This window comes from Oryctolagus cuniculus, chromosome 1 (genome assembly GCF_964237555.1).
Source record: "Oryctolagus cuniculus chromosome 1, mOryCun1.1, whole genome shotgun sequence".
Taxonomy (NCBI): Eukaryota; Metazoa; Chordata; class Mammalia; order Lagomorpha; family Leporidae; genus Oryctolagus; species Oryctolagus cuniculus.
The window spans coordinates 55,066,183-55,092,341 of NC_091432.1; the positions used below are offsets into that span (position 1 = coordinate 55,066,183).

Below are 26,159 nucleotides of genomic sequence, written 5' to 3' on the forward strand. Positions count from 1 at the left end.
TGTCTCCTTTCCCAGTGGGAATAATACTAGCCAGAACAAAGCAATGAAGAACTAAGCCTGCACTCTCTGCAACAGATTTATGTGTTGGGTGGATGGATAGATAGACACACAAAGATGCATAGATGGATAAGATAAAAACAGATAAGGTAGACTACATAGAGATATGTAAATTGTTGCCAATGTAAAAAAACCTCAACAACATTGCTAAAATGCATGCTATCAGCATCTCTTATAAATACTTTCTGAAGTCTTCTAATGTAGGTCTAAACGCTTCTCATTTCCTCCCTCACTGTCCTGAGTAAGGCGAGACTCCCCCTACCCAAGTGCCCAAGACCAGCTCCTCTGCTGCTCAATGACAGCTGGTTCTCAGAAGCGCCCTCAGACTATGCTTGCGGAGGAAAGCAAGCCTGCGACTTTCAAGAGCTGAGAGCCAAGACGAGGCAGTGTCACCGGGCTTATGGTTGGTAAGCCTTTCCCTTCTGAGAGTGCTGTCTTAGTTTACGTAACAAGTCGAGGCCAAGAACATCTGGTGACTCTGGGGTGGGTTCCACCCCTGGCAATGGCAGATGAGGTTTTCTCAGTCTAAATTCCTCTCTTTAAAAATTAAGCAATCTAAACAAGGTGTTTAAAAACCTTCTGGTGATGCAGTAGCATTATCAATGTCCTGGAAGACCCCCCAAAACTGGCTGGAGGAATTGCTATAGAACCCCCCCCCCAAAACTGGATCTGCTCACCTGACACACAACAAGCCAGTCACTGACACCGGGGCAGTGGAAGAAAGCAGGTGTTTATCACACAGTGCAGAGCAAGAGCAGGCAGCTACCGCTTCATTTCCAGGCTCCCCGAGGGGTTGTGGGTAGAGCTTCTGGATTGGAGTTGGAATTGAGAGGTGCCTGTTCAACTCAGGTCCAGGTCCCTGGCTGGTCCGCAGAACTTGTGGCCTCCCTTTGGTTGGACGGTGATATCTTGTTCCTCAGGAATTTTGATGATGGCAGAGCAGAGTGCAGACATTCTAGGGCCTACGTGCAGGTGGTGGTAGCTATTTTTCACTCAGAACCTGGGGTTCCTGGAAAAGAAACCTCTCAAGACAAGGTTGAACATCAAGACGCTATCTAGAGGGGAGATAGCTGACCTCACGAGTCTTGTGTTCAGGGACCCTGTAGGGCCAGCAGCACCACTCCCTCAGTTTGGTGAGTTCATTTTAATAAGAGAGTTGATTTGCAATCATAAAAGCAGGACAAGGAAACTTGAAACCAAGGGAGCTTCAACTTTAAACTTTAAGCTGTGAGACTGGAGTCTATATCCAAGGCACTCTATAGGGGCTTGTAAGATGATTAAAACTTTAAGGCATAAGAAGAATGAAATGAAGAACCAAGAGGGGTCAACCTGGAATGTGGGGTTTTTCTCAAGCCAAATGTCAATTCCAAAAAGTAAAAGCTATGACTGACAGACTGAGAAACTGAACAAAGTTTTCAGAAATCAGAGAACTAGAGTGATTAAAAAAATAAAGCCCATGGTCTTCCGAGAGGAAAGGATCTGGTGAGCCCCCAGGCTTTTGGTTTGCAACTCAAGAGGCTGAAACTTTGCAGGAAGTGCCAGCCAGAAATAGATGATCTCTCCTCAGGCCTGAAGTTTGAAACATCAAATCTCTGGTTGCAATTAAGCCGGAAGTCCCTATGCAGTAAAAGGCCAGGGCTCCAAATTATGTCTAAAATTTGTCATATATACTGTCCCGTACACATCTAAAATTAATCAGGCTTACAAGAAGACAAGATTGAACAAAGATACAAGAGGGGAAAAAAACAGACAAAAGGACATAGGGCACTTCAAAAAGTTTATAGAAAATGTGCATTGTGAAAAAAATCTATGTATGGGTTGCACTAAAATAAACTTCTTTTAATTTTATTTCCTACAAAATTCTTGAATTACCCTTGTATTTGCTAAAGACACTGACAATGCAGCATAATTCACAATAACTAAGAAATGGAAACAACCTGTGTGCCCATAAAGAAACACAGTATGCAGACATAATTAAATAGCAATTTGGCCCAGGGTACACGTGTGGCACAATGGTTAAGTCACTGCTTAGGACACCTGCACCCCAAATCACAGTTCCTGGTGTGAGTCCTGGGTCTTCTGCCTCTGAGTCAGCTTCCTGCTAATGTGCACCCTGGGAGGCAGCGGATGACTGCCCCGGCCACGCGTGTGAAAGACGCAGACAGAGCCCCAGGCTCCTGGCTTCCACCTGGCCCAGCCCTGGCTGTTGCTGGCATTTGGGGAATGAACCACCAATTGGAAGATGTCTCTCCATCTCTCTCCATCTCTCTCCCTCTCCCTCCCTCCCTTCCAAATAAAATGAAAATAAATAAAAATTTTAAAATAAATGAATATTATTCATCCTTCAAAAAGGACATACTGCCACTTCTGACAACACAGATGAACCTGGAGAACGTTATGTGAAATAAGCCAGATACAGGAAGCAAAAGGCTTTAGGATCTCACTTGTATGTGGCACTTTACAAAGAAGCTGGCTACATGAAAGCAGTTACTGGGGGCAGAGACGAGGAGGGCACAAGGAGATACAGGTCAAAGGACATCAACTTGCAACGATGCAGGATGAATAAATCCAGAGGTTAATGTACAGTAAGAGGCCTGTCGGCAACAATATTGTAATCTATGTTGAAACGTTCTAACAGAGTAGATTTTAGGTATACTTATTATACACAAAATAGAGGTAGCCATGGAGGGTGATGGATACGTTACTTAGCTTGCCTGAGGGAATAATTTCACTATGCATATGTGTATCAAAACATCATGTTGCACACAAAACATCACGAATACAATAAAAGATAAATGTAAGGGCCCAGGGTCGTGGCACAGCAGGTTAAGCCAACACTTGCAATTCTGGCATCCCATATCAGGGCACCTGTTCAAGACCTGACTGCTCTGCTTCTGATCCTGTTCCCTGCTAATGCATCTGGGAAAGCAGCAGATGATGGTCCAAGTATTTGGGCCCCTATCACACATGTGGGAGATCCAGATGGAGATCTGGCTTCTGGGTTCAGCCTGGCCCAGCCTTGGCTGCCGTGGTGATCTAGGGACTGAGCCAGCAGAGGAAAGAACTCTGTGTGTGCGTGCGTGTGTGTGCGTGCGTGCGTGTGTGTGTGTGTCTGCTCTGCCTTTCAAATAAATGAATCTTTAAATATATATATAATATCTTGACACTAGAATTAGTTAACACACATTTTAAAATAATTAGATTAATATATTTAAAGATTAAATATCAACAGGGGAAAAATTTGGCAGAAAATCTATCAAAAATAGGAATTCTGGAATTAAAAACTCCAGTAATTAAAACAAGGAACTCAATATATATGTTTAGTAGCATATTGTGGATAGCAGAAAGAGAATCAGTGAACTAAGAAAAAATGCAGAATAAAGCATGAAAAGACAAAGAAAACAATGTGGCATCATGTAAGATATAGTACACAACCTATGATGCATATAATTGAAGTTTCAAAAGGAGAAGAGAAGCAAAATGAAGAAACTTCTGAAGAGATAATTCTTGAAAACTTTTTACACCAATAAATCCATAAAACCACAAACTCAAAAAGTACTTTTGATGTTGCACAAAACAAAGGCTACTCCTAAGTGTGCCATAGAAATAACATTAAAGACACACACACACACACACACACACAGAAAAAGACCTATTACTTTCAAAGGAACAACCAAACAATGAAAGTCAGTCTCTCAGCAGAACAGTGGAAATCTGAAGACAAAGGAATTCCCTCCTGATAGTGTGCAACACTAAGAATTCCCAGTGCGAGATTCGGAACCTCGTGACAACAGCCTTCTTCAATGAATGAGAAAATTTCAGACAAACAGGAATTGAAGTCTTTGCTTACCAGCAGGTTCATAGTAAAAAAACACTAAAGAATATTCTTGAAGCAGAAAGACTATTCCAGCCGACAATTTGGTGTTACAAGAAAAAGTGAGGAGGGGCTGGCGCTTTGGCATAGCAGGTAAAGCCACCGCCTGTAGTGCCAGCATCCCATACCGGCACCAGTTCATGTCCAGCTGCTCCACTTCTGATCCAGCTCTCTGCTATGGCCCAGGAAAGCAGTAGAAGATGACTCAAGTCCTTGGGCCCCTGCACCCATGTGGGAGACCCAGAAAAAGCTCCTGGCTCCTGGCTTTGGATCGGCGCAGCTCCAGTTGTTGCAACCTTCTGGGGAGTGAACCATCGGATGGAAGACCTCTCTCTCTCTCTCTGCCTCCCCTCTCTGTGTAACTCTGACTTTCAAATAAATAAATAAATCTTCAAAAAAAAGTGAGGATGATTGTTTTAACTCCAAAAGTATCAGTGAGGATGTTAGTTGTAAATGGACTTAGAATTCCAAAATTTTATGATGATTAAAAAAAGTTTATACTAATTACAAGAGACATTCCTGAATATAAGTCCACAGAATGGATGAAAGCAAAAGAACAGGTAAAGTCACATCATAAAAACACTAAGCAGGAGCCGACGGTGTAGCGCAGCAGTTTAACGCCCTGGCCTGAAGTGCTGGCATCCCATATGGGCGCTGGTTCTAGTCCTGGCTGCTCCTCTTCCAATCCAGCTCTCTGCTGTGGCCTGGGAAAGCAGTAGAGGATGGCCCAAGTCCTTGGGCCCCTGTTCCCGCGTGGGAGACTGGAAGGAGGCTCCTGGCTTCAGATCGGTGCAGCTCTGGCTGTTGCAGCCATCTGGGGAGTGAACCATTGGATGGAAGACCTCTCTCTCTCTCTCTCTCTGCCTCTCTATGTAACTCTGACATTCAAATAAATAAATAAATCTTAAAAAAAAAAAAAAAAACACTAAGCAAAGGAAGACTGGTATAGCTACACCTAAACAGACATTAAGACAATTACTAGAGATAGAGATACTGCATTAGCATAGAAGAGTCCACCCAACAGGAAACTAAACAAATTCTACAAGTGTATGCACCAAATATGATAGCGACAAAACACGAAAGGACTTCAAAAGATTTATGGAAAACTGGAACACAAAAATAAGCTTATTTGGTACAAAAGAATTTTGAAAACTATGTATAAATTTTCATAATATACATTTCCCACAAACTATTTGAATATGTCTTCTATTCTAAGCAAAATAGAACCAAATTGATCAGGGTCACAGAGGGAGTCACTTGACAGCACAGAGGGAGTCACTTTGCTTGTCTTGTACCACCAGTACCTAATAAAATGCCTGACAAATTATAGGTGCACACTAAATGACTTACAAAGTCAATATTACAAACCACAATGCCTGTTATTTCTACATATTCCTACCACTGTATGAATTCTAACAAACACATTACTACTGGTGCTTAAACCATATATAAACACACACACACACACACACACACTTGTCTAAGTAGTATATGATAGTATTTAAGGAGCCAGTGCCACGGCTCAATAGGCTAATCCTCTGCCTGCGGAGCTGGCACACCGGGTTCTAGTCCCGGTCGGGGCGCCGGATTCTGTCCCAGTTGCCCCTTTTCCAGTCCAGCTCTCTGCTGTGGCCCTGGAAGGCAGTGGAGGATGGCCCAAGTGCCTGGGCTCTGCACCCACATGGGAGACCAGGAGAAGCACCTGGCTCCTGGCTTTGGATCAGCGCAATGCGCAGGTCGCGGTGGCCATTGGAGGGTGAACCATTGGCAAAAGGAAGACCTTTCTCTGTCTCTCACTGTCCACTCTGCCTGTCGAAAAAAGATAGTATTTAAGGGGAGAGTAAGCTTTGGACTCAGAATACCTGTGTTCATATTCCAGCTCCTACTCTTACTATGTAATCTTGGAAGTGATGACCTCTATGAGCCTCTATTTCCTTATCTGTGAATAGAAGGATGATAATACTTGATCAAAGGTTTTCCCAAGTTTGAAATAGAATAACATGGGACAGGCATTTGGTGCAGAAGTTGGGACATCATTTGGAATGTCTGTATCCATGTCAGAGTGCCTGGATTTGTGTCTCAGCTCTACTTCCAATTCCAGCTTCCTGCAAATGGAAACCTAGAAGGCAGCAGTGATGCTGCAAGTATTTGGCTCCCAGGTGTGAGACCCTGGCTGAGTTTCAGGCTCCTAACTTCTACCTGGCCCAGCCTTGGCTCTTTCAGGCACTTGGAAGTGAAAAGATGAAAAGAAGATCTCTGTCTCTGTCTCCCTGTCTGTCTCTCTCCCCTCTCTAAATCAACTTTAAAAATTAAATAAAACTTAAAAATAAATGGAATGATGCATAGTACAGCATCAGGCCCTTAGCCAAGAGTCAATAAGTGGTAGCAACTAATGTTAATGATTATATAGGTAAGAAATTTGAAAATAATGCCAAAATAATAATCAAAAAATAATCTACATATTAGAATCAGAAATGCCCAGGCACACTAATTTAGCATGCCTAAATCTTTTTAAAGTTTTTTTTTTTTTTTAAAAGATTTATCTATGTATTTGAAAGTCAGTTACATAGAGAGGGGAGGCAGAGAAAGAGAGAGAGGTCTTCCATCCATGGTTCACTCCCCAGTTGGCCACAATGGCCAGAGCTGCGCCGATCCGAAGCCAGGAACCAGGAGGTTCTTCTAGGTCTCCCACTTGGGTGCAGGGACCCAAGAACTTGGGCCATCTTCTACTGCTTTCCCAGGCCATAACAGAGAGCTGCTTGGGAAGTGGAGCAGCTGGGACTTGAACCAGCGCCCATGTGGAATGCTGGCGCTTCAGGCCAGGGCGTTAACCCGCTGTGCCACAGTGCCAGCCCCAAGCTTGGCTATTTCCAAAACCTGGCCCTGAGAATGTTACCGAGGTAGATGGACTTACAGATGGCCTTCATGATCCTTGCCTCTTATAAGTCATAGTTTTGTACAATCTTCTCCCCTTGAGGATGAACAGAACTTGTGACTTGCTTCTTACCAACAGACTGCAGTGGAAATGAGGAGGGGTGCACAGGGTTATTCTGATCACATGGCACCCACCTTGCTGGAGTCTTTTCTTGTCACTGGTTTTAGAGAAGAAAGCTACTATGAACCCAACAGCCATGTTTCCAACATGCAGGGAATCCCACCAACATGAGGGCCCTTGGGCATGGATCTTCCCTGGGCTAAAGCTTGTGAAAAGTCAGCCTGAGCTAAGGACCAGCGCCATGGCTCACTTGGCTAATCCTCTGCCTGCGGGGCCGCCATTCCATATAGGCACTGGGTTCTAGTCCCGGTTGCTCCTCTTCCAGTCCAGCTCTCTGCTGTGGCCCAGGAGGGCAGTGGAGGATGGCCCAAGTGTGACCAGGAAGAAGCAGCAGCCATTTGGGGAGTGAACCGATGGAAAGGAAGACCTTTCTCTCTGTCTCTCTCTTACTGTCTGTGACTCTACCTGTCAAATAAGAAAAAAAAAAAAAGCCATCCTGAGCTGACACCTTGATTACGACCTTGCAAGTCCTAAGGAGAAAAACCAGATAAACTGTACTTGATCCTTGAATGTCTTTATCATGACCATGCTAGTGGGTATGAAGAAATGTATCATCAGGGTTTTGATTTGCACTTCCCTGACGGCTAGCGATGTTGAACATCTTTTCATGTGCTTTTTGGCTGTTCATAGGTATCTGCTTTGGCGAAAATATCCATTCACATTCTATGCTCAATTTTAATTTGGAAATTTAGCCCTTTTGGTACTAAGTTTTGAGAGGTCTTTATATATTCTAAATATAAGATCCTTATTATATATATGATTTGCAAATATTTTCCCACATTTTCTGAGTCGTCTTTTTACTTTGTTGATGATGTCCCTTGAAACACAAAAGTTTTTATTTTAATGAAGTGTAGTATATCTATTTTTCTTCCCTTTGTTACTTGTGCTTTTGATGTCATACTTAAGAAACCACTGCCTGGGGCCAGTGCTGTGGCGTGGCGGGTAAAACCGCTGCCTGAAGTGCCAGCATCCCATATGGGCACCAGTTGAGTCCCAGCTGCTCCACTTCTGATCCCGCTCTCTGCTAGGGCAATAGAAGATGCCCCAAGCGAAGTGGAAACTTGGGCCCCTACACCTGTGTGGGAGACCCAGAAGAAGCTCCTTGTTCCTGGCTTTGGATCAGCCCAGCTCCCCCGACCTGCAGCCAACTAGGGAGTGAATCAGCGGATGGAAGACTCTCTTTCTCTCTGCCTCTGCCTCTCTGTAACTCTGCCTTTGAATAAATAAATAAATCTTTTTTAAAAAAAGAAAAGAAAGAGAAGCTATTGCCTAATCCAGGCTCAAGATGATATAACCCTGTTTTCTTTTTAAGAGTCTAATAATTTCAGCTCTTACATTTAGGTATTTGATCCATTTGGGCAAAGTTTTGCATACAGCATGTGGTGTATGTGGCCCCAAGGTCATTCTTTCACATGTGGGTATTCCATTTTTTCCAGTACCATTTATTGAAAAGATCTTTCTTCCTTTTGAATGGTTTTGTAGCCCTCATTTAAAATCAATTGTCCATGATGTGGTGATAGTCTATTTTCAGACTTTTGATTTTATCAGGGAAATTCAAATCAAAATCAGAATGAGGTATCAGCACATTATATTAAAATGGCTACAATCAAAAACAAAAACAGAAAATTAGGAACTGTTATCAAAGGTGTAGAGAAACTAGAACCCTCTGCACTGCTGGTGGGAATGTCAAATAGTGCAGATTCTGAAAACTAGCAGGGTGATTCTTCATAACATTAATAATAACATGACATGACCCAAAACTGCCATTTCTGGGTGTCTACCCAACAGAAACAAAAGCAGGGTCTCAAGGAAATATGTGTGGACTCATGTCAATAGCAACATGACTCACAACAGTCAACAGGTAGAACGAATGCAAGCATCTAGCAACAGAAGAATGGAAAAACCCAATGTGGACTATCATTCTGCCTTGAAAAAGAAGGAAAGTCCAACACATCCCACAGCACAGGTGAACCTTGAGGACACGATGCTGAGTGAAACAGGAAATCTCCAAAATGACAAATTCTTCGTGGTCTCACTTATATCAAGGACACGGAATCGCCAGGTTTATAGTCTAGGGTGCAGAATGGACTGAGGGAGCAGGGCAGGGGAGCTGCTTAGCCGGCACAGAGTCGGCTCTGCAAGGTGGAAACAGCTCTGGAGAGCGGCTGCACAACCATCTGAGTGAACCTAACACTTCCAAACCAGACACTGAAAAATGGCTAAGATGGTATACTTTATGCGCATTTTATCACAAGTACAAATTTTTAAAAAAGACAGTGAGAGAGCGTTCTCAGGGAGAGGCCTTCAATGAGCGGCTGGGAGGGAAGGCAGAAGCACCCTCCAGGAATGTGGGGAGGTGGTCACACACCCGCCTTCTAAGAGGGGTGGCCAAATATGGCAGGGTCTTGTTCTGCGGAGCCTTTTGTGAAAGTCTTGGCAGGCACGAAATTGCTGGAGACAACGGAGGAGAAACCGCACCCAGCCGAGCGCTCTGTCTGCACGGAAGGCAACACTCAGTCTCACCAACCAACTGTTGGTGAACAAATATTCAAAGAATATTTTGGGAAGAGGCATCAGATGATCAGCCTGCCCAGGGTGCCCACGTGTCTCAGTCCAGCCCTAGGATACTGCAAAGCCAAGGGCTTCAAGGGCCCCAAGAGCTCCATCGTCAATTTCAGTAATTGGTGAGAGTTCAGCTTTCCTCTGCATCTACAAACAGTCTGGACTGTGGTGTTTCTGCTTAGCTGGTCGGAAAATCCTAACAGTTTGGCTTCAGTGTTTTCAGCCGCTTAGAGCTGAGTATTCATTAATTATGCAAAACAGGCTTCAGGGGACCAATTCTATTGAGTTAATTAATATTGAGTGTTGCTAGCCAATTAGCAGCCTTCTCCCTTCCTGCAGGAGATTGCTGTGGGACCAGCCAGGCTCCCCGTCTGGCTCCATCTCTTCACAACAGCAGCGAGGTGCACTTTTTTAAAAAGATTTATTTATTTTACTTGAAAGTCAGTTACACAGAGAGAGAAGGAGAGGCAGAGAGAGAGGTCTTCCATCTGCTGGTTCACTCCCCAATTGGCCACAACGGCCAGAGCTGCGCCAATCCACAGCCAGGAGCCAGGAGCTTCTTCCGGGTCTCCCACACGGGCACAGGGGCCCCAGGGCTTGGGCCATCTTCTGCTTTCCCAGGCTACAGCAGAGAGCTGGATAGGAGGTGGAGCAGCCGGGACTAGAACTGGTGCCCATATGGGATGCCGGCACTGCAGGCGGTGGCTTTACCCGCTACGCCACAGCGCTGGCCCCAAGATGCACTCTTGATGAAGAAGGTCAAAGCACAGACTCTGCTCCCCTGGGCCTGCCCTCATGCTGGGCCATTTGGCACCTGGCACCTCCAGAGGTGGGCTGCAGAGCAGCAGAGGACTTGTTGAAAGGCCCCTTCCCAGGTCTCGAGTCAGAATCTGCATTCTAACAAAATCACTCGTGGCCCTTATGCACATCAGAATTGGGGACGCACTGAGGCTGACGTGGTTGTTATCCTGCTGCTCGCAATGCTGGCATCCCACACTGGAGTACTAGCTCGAGTCCTGGCTGTTCCGCTCCCGATCCAGCTCCCTACTAGTGCATCTGGGAAAGCAGTGGAGGATGGTCTGAATGCCTGGGCCCCTGCACCCCTGTGGGAAACTCAGATGGAGTTCCAGTTTCCTGGCTTTGACCTGGCCCAGCTCAGGCTGCTGTGGCCATTTGCAGAGTGAACCAGCAGATGGAAGACATTCTCCTTCTCTCTCTCTCTCTCTCTCTCTCTCTCGCCCTCCCTCCTTCTCTCTTTCTGTCTCTCCCTCTCTTTCTCCGTGTAACAAAATGTCCTCTTGAAATTCAAATGGCCAACAGACACATGAAAAAATGTTCAGGATCACTAGCTGTCAGGAAAATGCAAATCAAAACCACAATGAGGTTTCACCTCACTCCAGTAAGAATGGCTTTCATACAGAAATCAACAAAGAACAGATGCTGGCGAGGATGTGGGGATAAAGGCACACTAATCCACTGCTGGTGGGAATGCAAACTGGTGCAGCCACTGTGAAAGACAGTTTGGAGATACCTCAGAAATCCGAATACAGCCCTACCACACGACCCAGCCATCCCACTCCTCGGAATTTACCCAAGGGAAATTAAATTGGTAAATAAAAGAGCTATCTGCATTTCAATGTTTATTGCAGCTCAATTCACAATAGCTAAGACATGGAATCAACCTAAATGCCCATCAACGGAAGACTGGATAAAGAAATTATGGGATATGTACTCTATGGAATACTACACAGCAGTAAAAAAAAATGAAATCCGGTCATTTGCAACAAAATGGAGGAATCTGGAAAATATCATGCTGAGTGAAATAAGCCAGTCCCCAAGGGACAAATATCATGTTTGCTCCCTGATCTGTGACAACTAACTGAGCTCCTAAAAAGAAACCTGTAGAAGTGAAACTGACACTATGAGAAGAAATGACTTGATGGGCCCTTGTCCTGACTGTCAAGGAACAGCTTACTATTTTATTCTTTTTAGTATTTTCTTTTTCTACTTAATACCATTGGTTGAACTCTTTAATTAACACAGAATTATTCTTAAGTATTTCAATGCAATTGAAAATTGATCCCTGTTAAAAATAAGAGTGGGAATAAGAAAGGAAGGAGAAAGCTAAAAACTTGCCATGGGACTCCAAATTCCATTAAGTTGGCAGGTACCAATGCCATCTTACTAGTTAAAGTGATCAGTTTAAGTTCATAACTGATCATAAAGATAGGATTAAGTGCCAAAGGGATCACATAAATAAGACCAAATGTCTGCTAATAATAATAGAATAAAAAAGGAGAGAACAATCCAACATGGGAAGCAGGCCACACAGCAGACTCATAGAATGACAAATGCCCTAAATAGCACTCTGGCCTCAGAATCAGCCCTTAAGGCATTCAGATCTGGCTAAAAAGCCCCTGAGAGCATTTCAGGCATGGAAAGCCAAGACGGTGTGGCAAAAAAATGACCTAACTGAAAGATCTCTGTGAGTGAGATCCCAGCAGAAAGAACGGGCCATCAAAGGAGGAGGTACCTTTCTCTGAAGGGAGGAGAGAACGTCCACTTTGATTATGGCCCTGTCTAAATAATGTCAGAGTTTATGGACTCAAGAGGCTTCCATAGCCTTGGCAGCTCATAACAAGAGTCTCCGGTGATCACTGACATCATAAATAAGAGTGTCAATTGTTAAATCAACAACAGGAGTCACTGTGCACTTACTCCCCATGTAGGACCTCTGTCCTTAATGTGTTGTACTATGAGAATTAATGGTAAAACTAGTCTTCAAACAGTACTTTAAACTTTGTGTGCTTGTGTGGGTGCAAACTGTTGAAATCTTTACATAGTATAGAGTTGATCTATCTATATATAAAGAGAATTAAAAATGAATCTTAACGAAGAATGGGATGGGAAAGGGAGTAGGAGGTGGGACAGTTTGGGAGTGGGAGGATAGTATGGGGGGAAGAACCACTATAACCCAAAAGTTGTTCTTATAAAGTTTATATTTATTAAATAAATGCTTTCTATAAAAAAAAGTCCTCTTGGAAGAGTTTGTGTGACCCACTTTCCTGCAATATGACTTTGATGCCCTGTCCATGTGCTATTGATGATAATATTTTAAACAACTACCATGTGTCTATGTTAAGGATCTCACTGGATTGACTTTTCTTTAATCTTCATAATTACACTATGAAAATTTATTTTTATTATTATATATTGAGGTTCAGAGGGGATCAGTAATTTGACTGACATCATCTTGCAACACCGGATTCAAACTAAAGTCTATGTAATTCCAAAATCCCATCTCCCACTCTCCATTCTATACACCACATCCCACAGGGCTTGCCTTTACCAAGACATTATTCACAGCAACCTGTAACCTCTGGTCATATGTTTGCCTCTCCCCGGCCCTCTTGCAAAGGTAAGGCGGCCTTTGAAGTCAGGCACTGTGTGGACCACAGGGCCCTGCCTGCTGGCTGTGCAATGAACAGGAGCGCTGCACTCTGCTCAGGTTGCCGTAACAAAACACCATACACAACAGGATATATGCTCTCACTGTCCTGAAGGTGAGAAACTCCATGGTCAGCGTGCCGGCAGGGCCAGAGTTTCTGGTAAGGACTCTCATCCTGGCTTGCAAACAGCCACCTTCTGGCTTTGTCCTCACGTGGCAGAGAGAGACACAGTGACTGCTGTCTCTTCTTTCTTGTGGACACAAGTGCTATCAGCTCAGGGCCCCACTCTCTGGCTTCATTTAACCTCACACCTTCCTTTCTGTCTCCACCATGGTCACACGGAGGGGCTAGGGCGTGGACGTGGGAATGTGGGTGGAGTGGGGCACAATTCCGTTAACAGCAATGAGCCACACCCTTATCCACACCGTTTCAGGGGCCAGGCAGCCAGCATGCAGACTGACAGCTTGGATCTTAATGCTCTCGGGGGTAATTAATGCTGGGGGGTCCAGGAAAACATACAGAGGAGAGATCCTGAAGGAGGCACAGACGCTACACAGGTGGGAAGGGTGGCAGAAAGTGTCTGTGGCTGGAGGAGGAAGACAGCAGAGCATGGTCAAAGTCACAGAGTCTTTGCAGGAGAGGAGGCCTGGCTGGCAGGCAGGAAGCTGGTCATGCAGCACCAGGGAGGCTCTGCACTGAAGCACAGTTTTCGTACCAGAGGCCGAAGACCCTGGAGTCATCAGGTCTGCTTGGTTGGATAGGGCTGCCTGCACTACCAAGAACACAGGGTTCCGAGACTGCTTCTGAGCTCATCCGAAAGAGGAGAGCAACAGAGGCAGGCATTGTGGTGCAGCGGGTTAGGCCACTGCCTACAACACTGGCATCCCATTTAGCAATGCTGATTTGAGTCCCAGCTGCTCTGTTCCTGATCCAGCTTCCTGCTAATGCACCTGGGAAGGCAGCAGATGATGGCCAAGTGCTTGGATCCCTGCCATCCATGTGGAAACCCAGAAGGAGCTCCTGGCCCAACCCTGGCTATTGTGGCCATTTAGGGAGTGAACCAGCAGGTGGAAGATCTTTCTGTTTCTCTACCCCAAAAATAAGATGAAAACAAATAAATGACAGTTTTTAAAGTCCTATCATCATCTGTTGCCCTTGTCTCCATTCTCTCCCTGATCACAGCCTAACTTCTGCCTTTCTCAATTAAAAAACAAAAGTCTCCTTACATATTAAGGGAGACAAACAGGTCCTAGTGAAAAGAGCCCTGATCCTCCAACAAAATGCTTCAATACAGGGACACTGAGATAGAAAACACATGTAGCAGCCTGTAAGTGGCTCCCCCAGCTCTGTGCCTCTGGAGACACTGAGAGCATATTAATAGGTAGAACTGAATGAACGTGTGTGATGTAGAGGCACTGTGCTAAGTACCAGGCATAGACTCTCAGTTAACCTTCACACGGAGTCTCAGGGAGGAGGGCGAGCATCCCGTGGTGTGCTTTTGATCGTGATGCTGCTGCTTGGATTCCGAGTATTTATTTCCCTGCTGCCCTTCCTCTGCAGAGACTCTGGGAGGAAAATGGAGTTCGTGCCTGCACCTGGGCCAAGCAACAAATGGGAAGCAGCTCCAGCCTGGAATCCCAAACTACAAGGAAGGCGTGAGCAGTTACGAGGGGGTGAGGAACCCTCCAACAATGATAGGAGTCCGCATTCTCATGCACCCTCATTGGCACCTTAAGAGCTGCACGTGTATTTATTTAATCCTCACTACTGATGGTGTTGGACATTAGGGATCTAGGGCAGAGCGCGTTAATAACTCACCCAAGGTCAAACAGCTGGCAAGCTGTGGAGCTAGAATCCAAATACAGACTGTGCAGCTCCCGCCCAGACCCTGGACCATGCAGCAGAGGTGAGGTCCGATGTAATCAGGTCACATCTGTGTGGTTCGGCTGTTCCAGTAAGTTAAATACTCTTCCCGGAGAGCCAGTCCCAAGACTTAGGGTTTGTTGTAAGAGCCAAGTCCTCCCACGGCTCACCCTCTCTGCACACAGACTGGGGAGCTACCTCGGACCCCTTGTAGAATGCCTGCTGGTCATAAGAAACCAAGTCACAAACCTGGGCAGGAACGGGAGGGGTCGAGGCGTTCCTGCAGGAGAGCTGTCCTGCTGAATTTTTCATGTTTCTGCTGTCAGAGTGAGTCAACTGGACCCTCAGACCCTCGCAGAAAACAAAATTAAGGCGCCCAAAGCAAAGCAAAAGCTCAGGATTCTTGTCAGAGCCCATTAAGGTAACCAGTTCAAGTGGCAGGTGGTACAATTTCCGTGGTTAATTTGAAAACCTATTGTCTCTCTTTCCCTTCCCTCTTCCCTCTGTCCACCCTCTCTCCCTAGCCCATTCCCTACCCCGCTGTCTCTCTGGAATGCAAGTGTGTGCACACACAGAGACAGTAACCTCAAAGCCAGGGGCTTGGCTGGCCTCGAGGCCCACCCTGGGGCAATGGGAGCAGCATTTCCCAGGTTGATGCCCCTGACACCAGAATTAGGGTGAGTCAGGAGGCTGGCGTTAGCAAGGCTCCGGGCTCTGGTCATCTGGGGATAAGGCAGAGACAGCTTTGTCTCCCAGGACTCCTCAGCTGTGTGGCTGTGCACCTGCAGCAGGAGGCCCAAGTGTGCGGAACGAACCAGATCCCTTTGCCCACTGGGGCCATATCAGATGCTCGAAGGGAGTGACTTTAGACAGTATGAGGCCTGATGTTCCTCTATCTCCCCAAAGCTGTAGCTGCTGAGGTCTCTCCATGAAGTTTCTGCACATCCCAGTTTTACAGCCAGCTGTCCAGTGCAGGGAGCCTTACCAACAGGGGAACCTTGAGATGGTCACGTGGACATCTAAGCAGCAGCCCAGCACCAGGTGCCTACAGAACACAACTTGCTCCTGCTTCTGACTCTCCTCCACCACAAGTTGGCTCAGTCTGTATGTCTGGGCTTTTCCTGTCCAGTTTCCCTGCCCAGTACTTGATATCTGGGTGGTACTTGAACCCTGCCCTGCACCTCATTCCATTTGGGAAGCCCCTGACCCTCATCCTTTTCTTGCCACCCTTCCCTGGTGACTAAATTCTGTTCCTGAGATGAAATGTTCACTGGGAATACCACTGCCCCCGACCCTGCACGCCTCCACAGATCACTCAGCTCTTGGACAACCTCTGCTCCACCACCACTGGCCCTTCACATGGTTGTCTATTGTCTATGCTCAAGTACAGCAAACTCATCAGCCCTTGGACATCAGATGACCTACTACATCCACCGGCATCAAACCCACAGCCAGAGCATTGGCCAGTCCCCAAGTCCACCCGCGCTGGCCCCCACCTATCTCCGTTGATCTCTGTTGCTGGGATCCTGGCCTGCTCAGAGGCCAAGCTCTTCCCAAGTTGGGAATGGGGGTTGGCAATTTTTGGTTAATGTCCCCAATTCACCACAGGTCAGGAGACATCTGCTGAAGTGTCAGGATCAAGACAAGGCATAAGAGGTGAGAAGCGTGGGTGTTTCCCTCAGGCTTGATGCAGGCTGGGCGATGTGGAGGCCATGCTGATGTTTAGATTTGGACGGAAGAACAGGATGGTTATATTAGGTCAATATTCCCAGACATTCAGATTTCATGGGCCATTCCAATTTCAAAAGTGTTCTTTGGGAGATTTTATAATGTTTACAACCATTAAATAATGGGCAATAAAAAATAACAATCTGTTACTACCATCGTTTCCTGCAAAAACGTGTATCCTAATGCCAAAGAAAATGTAGGGAGGACAATTTCAACATTTGAAAAATGAATTCTATGGAACACATGCACACTTCTCCTACTCTGTTTTATTTGAAAGGTTGATTTAATTACTTGAAAGTCGGAGTTATAGAGTGAGAGGAAAGAGAGACAGATCTTCCATGCACTGGTTCACTCCTTAAATGACCTCAATGGTCAGGTCTAGGCCAGGCCAAAGCCAGGAGCCAGGAACTTCTTCCAGGTCTCCTACATGTGTGGCCAGGGGCCCAAACACTTGGGTCATCTTCTGAAGGCTTCTTTTCCCAGGCCATTAGCAGGGAGCTAGATAGGAAGTGGAGCAGCTGGGACTTGAACCAGTGTCCATATGGGATGCTGGCTGCAGGCAGTGGCTTTACCCACTATACCATGGAGCTGGCCCCTACTTTCCCTATTTTAATAAAAGACAGTAGAAACTGGTCACAGATCAGCCCTAGCATAGGCTTGGGACTTTGGAGCCACTGGGCCAGAAGCCTCCTTCGATTCTCTGCTCCTGTGATCACTCCTCGCTACCTGGCAGCAGGTCGCCTATGTGACAGTTCTGATTGCTGGCTGGTACTTCCTTTCATGAACACAAGTCTGCCACTCCCACACTTTAGTCTTGGTTGTGCTTTGGCCCTCTCTTTGGACAGTTGAAGTCTGTGCCAAAGAGCTTTCTTGGGTTACCCTCCCCCAACCCCTGTCCTAGAGTGGAGGCTGGATTCTCTGAGGATGACCTTCCTGAGAGAGAGAGAGAGAGAGAGAGAGAGAGAGTTGCAGACACTGGGGAGGCCTCTCTCAGCCCCTCCTTCCTCGAAGACAGAAAGCAGGAGGCCAGAGGATCGGGGCGGGGGACGGGGGGCCACTCCTGAGCAGCGGGAGCCTGGGGGCCTCAGGTGACCTGAGAAAGCCTTGGCCAGGGTCCAGATGTCTGTCATGGGGCAGACCTCTTCCAACAGAGCAGGCTGCCTTGTCACCTCCAAACCCAGAGCTGATCCAGAGGGGTCACTTGGTGTATTCCTCACAGCAGAAGAGGGGACATGCCTGCAAAGCCCCAGCTGTGCCTCTTCCTCCCCTAGCAGAGAAGCAAACTGACCTGTGCCCAGGGAGCATTGGTCCAAGGACATTGCTGTCTGTGTTAATGGCTCTTGATGGACAAGACAGACGCAGGCAGAGAGGCCAGTCTACAGCCAAATGCCCTCTGAGCCTGCAGCCAGACCACGGCCTCCACGGCCACCTGAGAAAAAGAAGTTGACCTTTGTGAGGCCCCCAAAGCTACGCCGAGCTCATGACTGTCCGATAATGTTCATCTGATGGGGCTCCAAATTCCTCAATGACCTCCTATTCTCAGAAACATGTTTCTTAATGTGCAGGGAACTGTGCCATGTGGGCTTCCTCATGCAGGCTTGGCTCCAGCGCAGAGCCAGCCACCAGGACCATCTTCCAGTTCCTTCAGATGCAGCCTGCTCCCAGGCAAGGACTCCTCTCCCTCTGTTCCCTCAAGTCCTACCCGTCCTTCAAATCTCAGCTGAACGCCACCTTCCAAGCGAGATTCTCCCTGAACCCCTCCACTTCAGCTGCACTGCCCAGAATGGCAGCAGGAGCAAGTTAAACTCTGGACACCCCAGCCCATATCAGAGTGTCTGGGATGGAAGCCCACCTCTGCTTCCAAGTCAGCTTCCTGCTAATACGCACCTTGGGAAGTAGCAGGTGAAGGCTCAAGTACTTGGGTCCCTGACACTATCCCCCCCCCACACACACAAATGGAAATGTGGAGAATGGGGAATGCTAATCAAGATGCACTGGAAATATAAAATATACCCCAGATTTTTAAAAACTTGGTACAAAAATAATAAGGTAAACTATCTCTCAGGGACCATTTTTAATACTGATTACAGGTAGAAATGATAACACTTTAGGTATATTAAGTCCATATATTAAAACTGACTCACCTTTATTTATACTTTTGTTAATGTAGCTATCAGAAAATTTCTGATCATGTATGAGGCTCTCATTTGTGACTCCCGTCATACTTCCACGACATAATGCTGGTCTGCAGCACGTGGCCCTGGTGCATGCTTACAGTCCTTTTATGGCACTTTAGAATCATGCACCACCCCTGCAATGTCAATGCCACAAGGACAGAGTTCGCGTTTGCTTAGCTCCCCACAGTCCTTGGCGCCCAGTTGGAACACAAAAGGATATGTGCTAAATGGACAGATGAGCTCTCTGACCTGGGCCACACTTCACAGGCAGCGTTTTCCAACTTGTGTGTGCATGTGACTGTGTCTGCTGTGCCTATGAGTGTGTACATGTTGGGGGGGGGATAGAAAAATAAAATATGGGTGCTGCTGAAATCAACAGAATGGCCTTGGATGGAAATTGGGTGGGGAGCTTCTGTATAGCATCCTCATCCTTAACAATAGCCCTGAAGCACCCAAGAAATCCCTAGAAGCCCTTGGTAGACAGTAAGAAAACCACCGTGTTGCCTTCCCCCACCCCCTCAGCAGCTCTGAGAGGAGTAGCAGTGGGAGTGGCCACATGACTGGTAGCCAGAGCGTGATGCCAAGCAGGCACGCACTGAACAACAGATGCCAGGTAAGCCCCAACAGTACACTGAAGAGAGGCACCTGTGTAGAGCAGAGGTGTCCCCAAAGGACACCCAGTTATCCACCTCCAGAGCAGCCAGCTGCAGCCTTGGGGACCTCTGGCCACTCTGGTCACTGCTCAGGGACAAGTGGAGATGAATACAACTTCTTTGAAAGGGTTGCTCAGGGAACTGAATGAGAAAATGTATGTAACAGTGCCTAGCACACGGTTGGCACTGCATTAATGCTCGCTGTATTGTTATGGTCATCATCATTATCATCAAAAATAAGCAAGTGGGGCCAGCGCCGCGGCTCACTAGGCTAATCCTCCACCTTGTGGCGCCAGCACACAGGTTCTAGTCCCGGTCGGGGCACCAGATTCTGTCCCGGTTGCCCCTCTTCCAGGCCAGCTCTCTGCTGTGGCCAGGGAGTGCAGTGGAGGATGGCCCAAGTGCTTGGGCCCTGCACCCCATGGGAGACCAGGAGAAGCACCTGGCTCCTGCCATCGGATCAGCATGGTGCGCAGGCTGCAGCGCGCCAGCCGTGGCGGCCATTGGGGTGTGAACCAACGGCAAAGGAAGACCTTTCTCTCTGTCTCTCTCACTGTCCACTCTGCCTGTCAAAAAAAAAAAAAAAAGAAAAAAAGAAAAAAAAAAAAGCAAGTGGTAAGCCTTGGCAATGGCATCTAAACAGAAGTATGGTTCATTCATTTGCTAAATGTACTTTCCTGCTGCAGTCATTAGTGATCTGCATCCATGACCTATGCTTTGCACAAACACATGGATGTATCCACTAAATACATGTGCCATCGAGCCCTACAATCTGTTATTGTCATATGTGCAGAGCAGGAGCTGAGCTGAACCTATTTTCCCAAGTGGTTCCAGCACAGAGACATATGATCCTCAAATTCAAAACCAACTGTGTCACTTTGCAAAAACAATTCCATGCCACCGTTTCCACGAGTGGGAACAAGGGGCACATGAACATTTGTTCCTAATTAACAGCAACAACAACAAAAAAATCTGTCTCATTTACCCTTCCTGACCAATCCTACGCCCGGTTCCCGAGGTGCTGCTTGTCATGTTTCATTTGAGAAAGGAATCACCGCATCTCCATGGTGTCCGGGATGGGCTCAGGTCTCTGCCTTGCGTGCAGCATGGCATCTCCCATTCGTCATGCAGCAGGCCAGAGGAACTGGCTGTTCTCAGACTTGGTAACCACCCAGCACCTGTCAAAGTGTGGGCCAGTGGAGCTGAAAGCCGTAACGTTTCCACTCAGTCTGAAGCGAGAGCTGTCAATCAGAGACTCATGAATAGACTTCTCTGTGGGCCTCCACCAGGAGACCTGGGCCTGGAAACTAAACACAGACAGGTCCTCCCACCGGCCACCTGCCCTACGGCTCTACTTCAGAGGCCACATCTGTGATCCTTTCACTAGGCTCCAGGAACCCAAAACAGGAGGTGTGGAAGCCAAGTTCACTCACAAAGCCTCAGGCAGGCTGGCAAAGGATGCCCAGAATCCTGAGCTTCCTGGCTCTGTACCCTGGTCATGGCCAAACTCTCTGAAGGCACTTATGAGCCTAAGGTCATGGAGCCTCTCCTCGCTCCCTCTCTCCTTCCCATTAGTCATCACCATTTACTCATGACTCAGCTGGGCACAAAATGAGAGACCACAGAGGTTCTGCAAGCACTTTCTATAAATGTCAGATAGTAAAAGCTTTTGGCTGTATGGAATAGATCATCTCTGTTGCACCTGCTCAGTTCTGCTGTGATAGTTTAACAGCAGCCATAGACAGTATGTAAGAGGTGGCATGGCTGTAGGCTAATAAAACTTTATTAATAAAATCTAGTGGCAGGGAGGATTTGGCCTGCTTCTCACTGACAGAAGTGAAAACAAATTCAGGTAGTAACCAGAGCTTTTGTTCTTCAATGACCAGATTGGGATGAGTGGAATGGGCTGGGACAAGAGGGGACAGACTAGATCACAATGAACTAGAATAGAATATACAGAGTTTACTGCATGGACTAAGAAGCATACTTTTGTGAATATTTGGTTACAAGCATGCATCCAGAGCCGGCACCGTGTCTCACTAGGCTAATCCTCCGCCTTGCGGCGCCGGCACACCGGGTTCTAGTCCCGGTCGGGGTGCCGGATTCTGTCCCGGTTGCCCCTCTTCCAGGCCAGCTCTCTGCTGTGGCCAGGGAGTGCAGTGGAGGATGGCCCAATTGCTTGGGCCCTGCACCCACATGGGAGACTAGGAGAAGCACCTGGCTCCTGGCTTCGGATCAGCACGGTGTGCTGGCCACAGTGCGCCGGCCCTAGTGGCCATTGGGGGGTGAATCAACGGAAAAGGAAGACCTTTCTCTCTGTCTCTCTCTCACTGTCCACTCTGCCTGTCAAAAAGGAACGAAGGAAGGAAGGAAGGAAGGAAGGAAGGAAGGAAGGAAGGAAGGAAGGAAGGAAGGAAGGAAGGAAGGAAAAAGCAAACATGCATCCAAATACACCATATAGGCCCCAGCCTGGACTGGTTTGAACCAGAGAAAGGCCTCCCACAATGGGGAAATCGAAATCATGGATTTCTGAAGTTTTTGCTGCTGGGGAACCCTGCAGCCTTCAATGGTCCCTTCAATGGTCCCAAGTGCAATGGGGGAAAGTTGCCAGGGAGTGTGGACCACTGACTGCTCCAGAGGAGGAACCCAGCTCATATGGTCCCCTCCCCTAACCAGCCTGATGCTGTGCAGAGCCATTTTGAGATGAAGTCCAAGTATACCACACCTCTGTTACTGTGCATGGTGCACCCTGCTGGCTGCAAGCATGGCCTCACTTCCACGTTACCCACAAAAGGTGATGTTTGTGTACCCCCTGATGACATGAAAGCTGCACCATATTTCCTGGACTACTAGAGTGACCTCACCCCCACACAGCTCTGTAGACTGGCATGGGGACAACACACCACACAGGTGCACTGCCCCCTACTGCCATGTGATGTGAGCTGCAGTACGCCTGCCCAGGAACACTGATGGCCCCATCCCTGTGTGAGCGGTGGAGACTGGCAGTTGTACTCCTGCCACCAGGCATGTGCACTGCATTGTACCTGCCTGGGGCCACTGGAGTGGTCACCACTTACACACCCCCAAGAGATGAATGGGTTCTCCACCTCAGCCTCCACACACACCACAACCAAAGCCTTCAATTGCAGCCAAAGAGGCTTTGCAGAGATACACTTCAGCTCCCAAATGGGACCAAAGCCAACATAGACTACCAAGTTAACATTCTAAGATTCCTCTTCAGAAGAAAGTCTCTTATTACAAAAGCCACACAGTAAAATTGGTAAGAAGCAATAGACCCACCAGACAGGCAAATACCGGTATAAAGACACAAGAAGTATGAAAAAGCAAGGCAATGTGACACCTCCAAAGGAATGCAGTTACTTCCTACCAACAGACCTAAAGGATACCAAAAAATGGAAAAATCTTCCATGCTCATGGATTGGAAGAATCAATATCATCAAAATGTCCATTCTCCCAAAAGCAATTTATAGATTCAATGCAATACCAATCAAAATACTGAAGACATTCTTCTCAGATCTGGAAAAAAATGATACTGAAATTCATATGGAGACACAGGAGACCTCGAATAGCTAAAGCAATCTTGTACAACAAAAACAAAGCCAGAGACATCACAATACCAGATTTCAGGACATACTACAGGGCAGTTGTAATCAAAACAGCATGGTACTGGTACAGAAACAGATGGATAGACCAATGGAACAGAATTGAAACACCAGAAATCAACCCAAACATCTACAGCCAACTTATATTTGATCAAGGATCCAAAACCAATCCCTGGAATAAGGACAGTCTATTCAATAAATGGTGCTGGGAAAACTGGATTTCCATGTGCAGAAGCATGAAGCAAGACCCCTACCTATCAACTTACACAGAAATCCACTCAACATGGATTAAAGACTTAAATCTATGACCCAACACCATCAAATTATTAGAGAACATTGGAGAAACCCTGCAAGATATAGGTACCGGCAAAGACTTCTTGGAAAAGACCCCAGAAGTACAGGCAGTCAAATCCAAAATTAACATTTGGGATTGCATCAAATTGAGAAGTTTCTGTACTGCAAAAGAAACAGTCAGGAAAGTGAAGAGGCAACCGACAGAATGGGAAAAAATATTTGCAAACATTGCAAAAGGGCTGATAACCAGAATCTACAAAGAAATCAAGAAACTCCACAACATCAAAACAAACAACCCACTTAAGAGATGGGCCAAGGACCTCAATAGACATTTTTCAAAAGAGGAAATCCAAATGGCCAACAGGCACATGAAAAAATGTTCAAGATCACTAGCATTCAGGGAAATGCAAATCAAAACCACAATGAGGTTCCACCTCACCCCGGTTAGAATGGCTCACATTCAGAAATCTACCAACAACAGATGCTGGTGAGGATGTGGGGAAAAAGGGACACTAACCCACTGTTGGTGGGAATGCAAATTGGTCAAGCCACTATGGAAGTCAGTCTGGAGATCCCTCAGAAACCTGAATATAACCCTACCATACAACCCAGCCATCTCACTCCTTGGAATTTACCCAAAGAAAATTAAACTGACAAACAAAAAAGCTATCTGCACATTAATGTTTATTGCAGCTCAATTCATAATAGCTAAGACCTGGAACCAACCCAAATGCCCATCAACAGTAGACTGGGTAAAGAAATTATGTGACATGTACTCTATAGAATACTATACATCAGTCAAAAACAATGAAATCTGGTCATTTGCAACAAAATGGAGGAATCTGGAAAACATTATGCTGAGTGAAATAAGCCAGTCCCAAAGGGACAAATATCATATGTTCTCCCTGATCAGCAACAACTAACTGAGCACCAAAGGGGAAACTTGTTGAAGTGAAATGGACACTATGAGAAACAGTGACTTGATCAGCCCTTGTCCTGACTATTGATGTACAATGTAATACTTTATCCCTTTTAGTATTTTTTTTGTTCTAGTACTATTGGTTACACTCTGTAATTAACACACAATTATTCTTAGGTGTTTAAATTTAACTGAAAAGTGATCCCTATTAAATATAAGAGTGGGAATAAGAGAGAGAGGAGATGTACAATTTGGGACATGCTCAATCAGACTTGCCCCAAATGGTGGAGTTAGAAATGTGCCAGGGGTTTCCAATACAATCCCATCAAGGTTGCATGTACCAGTGCCATCTCACTAGTCTAAGTGATCAATTTCAGCTCATAGTTGATCACACTGATAGGTCTAAGAGTCAAAGGGATCACACAAACAAGTCTAGTGTCTGCTAATACTAACTGATAGAATAAAAAAGGCTGAGAACGATCCAACATGGGAAGCGGGATACACAGCAGACTCATAGAATGGCAGATGTCCTAAACAGCACTCTGGCCTCAGAATCAGCCCTTAAGGCATGTGGATCTGGCTGAAAAGCCCATGAGAGTATTTCAGGTATGGAAAGTCAAGACACTCTGGCAAAAAAAAAAAAAAAAAAAAAAAAAAAAACCTAAATGAAAGATCTCTGCGAGTGAGATCCCAGTGGAAAGAACGGGGCCATCAAAGAAGGAGGTACCTTTCTCTGAAGGGAGGAGAGAACTTCCACTTTGGCTATGACCCTGTCTGAATAAGATCGAAGTCGGCAAACTCAAAAGACTTCCATAGCCTTGGCAACTCATGACAAGAGCCTAGGGAGATTACTGATGCCATAAACAAGAGTGTCAATTTGTTAAGTCAATGACAGGAGTCACTGTGTACTTACTCCTCATGTGGGATCTGTCCTTAATGTGTTGTCCAATGTGAAGTAATGGTATAACTAGTACTGAAACAGTATTTTACACTTTGTGTTTCTGTGTGGGTAAAACTGATGAAATCTTTACTTAATATATACTAAATCGATCTTCTGTATATAAAGATAATTGAAAATGAATGTTGATGTGAATGGAATGGGAGAGGGAGCGCGAGATGGGAGGGATGGGAGTGGGAGGGAAGTTATGGGGGGAAGCCATTGTAATCCATAAACTGTACTTTGGAAATTTATATTTACTAAATAAAAGTTAAAAAAATAAAAAATAAATAAAACCAGGCCAGTGCCACGGCTCAATAGGCTAATCCTCCACCTGCAGCGCTGGCACCCCGGGTTCTAGTCGCGGTCAGGGCGCCGGATTCTGTCCTGGTTGCCCCTCTTCCAGTCCAGCTCTCTGCTGTGGCCTGGGAGTGCAGTGGAGGATGGCCCAAGTGCTTGGGCCCTGCACGCACATGGGAGACCAGGAGAAGCACCTGGCTCCTGGCTTCAGATCAGCACGGTGCGCTGGCCGCAGCAACCACTGGGGGGTGAACCAATGGCAAAAGGAAGACCTTTCTCTCTGTCTCTCTCTCTCTCTCACTGTCCACTCTGCCTGTCAAAAAAAAAGTAAAAAACAAAAAAAAACAAGGAAAATTAACAAAATGACAGGAGGGAATCTTTACATATCAATAATTACCTTGAATGTGCGCACATTAAGTTCCCCCAATTAAAGGACTCAGACTGCCTGAATGGATAAAACAAGGCACAGCAGATTACGCTGCCACAGAAGGCAGGCTTTCCTTATGAGCACTGGTTTGAGTCCAGGCTGCTCCACTTCCCATCCAGCTAGCTCCCTGCTAATGTGCCTGGGAAAGCAGTGGAGTAACTGGGTCCCTGTCACCCATGTGGGAGATGGAGATGGAGTTCTAGGTTCCTGGCTTGGGTCTGGCCCAGCCCTGACCATTGCA

The 26,159-nt window shown here is 46.4% G+C and overlaps 1 protein-coding gene across 1 annotated transcript in view; it reads left to right on the top strand.

Annotated features, from left to right (window-relative positions):
• Positions 1–9,380: 9,380 nt before the first annotated feature.
• LOC100352639 (selenocysteine lyase-like) overlaps positions 9,381–26,159 on the top strand; it is a 39,993-nt gene continuing 23,214 nt past the window's right edge. The window contains 1 exon segment of the mRNA XM_070060101.1: positions 9,381–9,670. Coding sequence (XP_069916202.1) covers positions 9,381–9,670 — 290 coding nt within the window.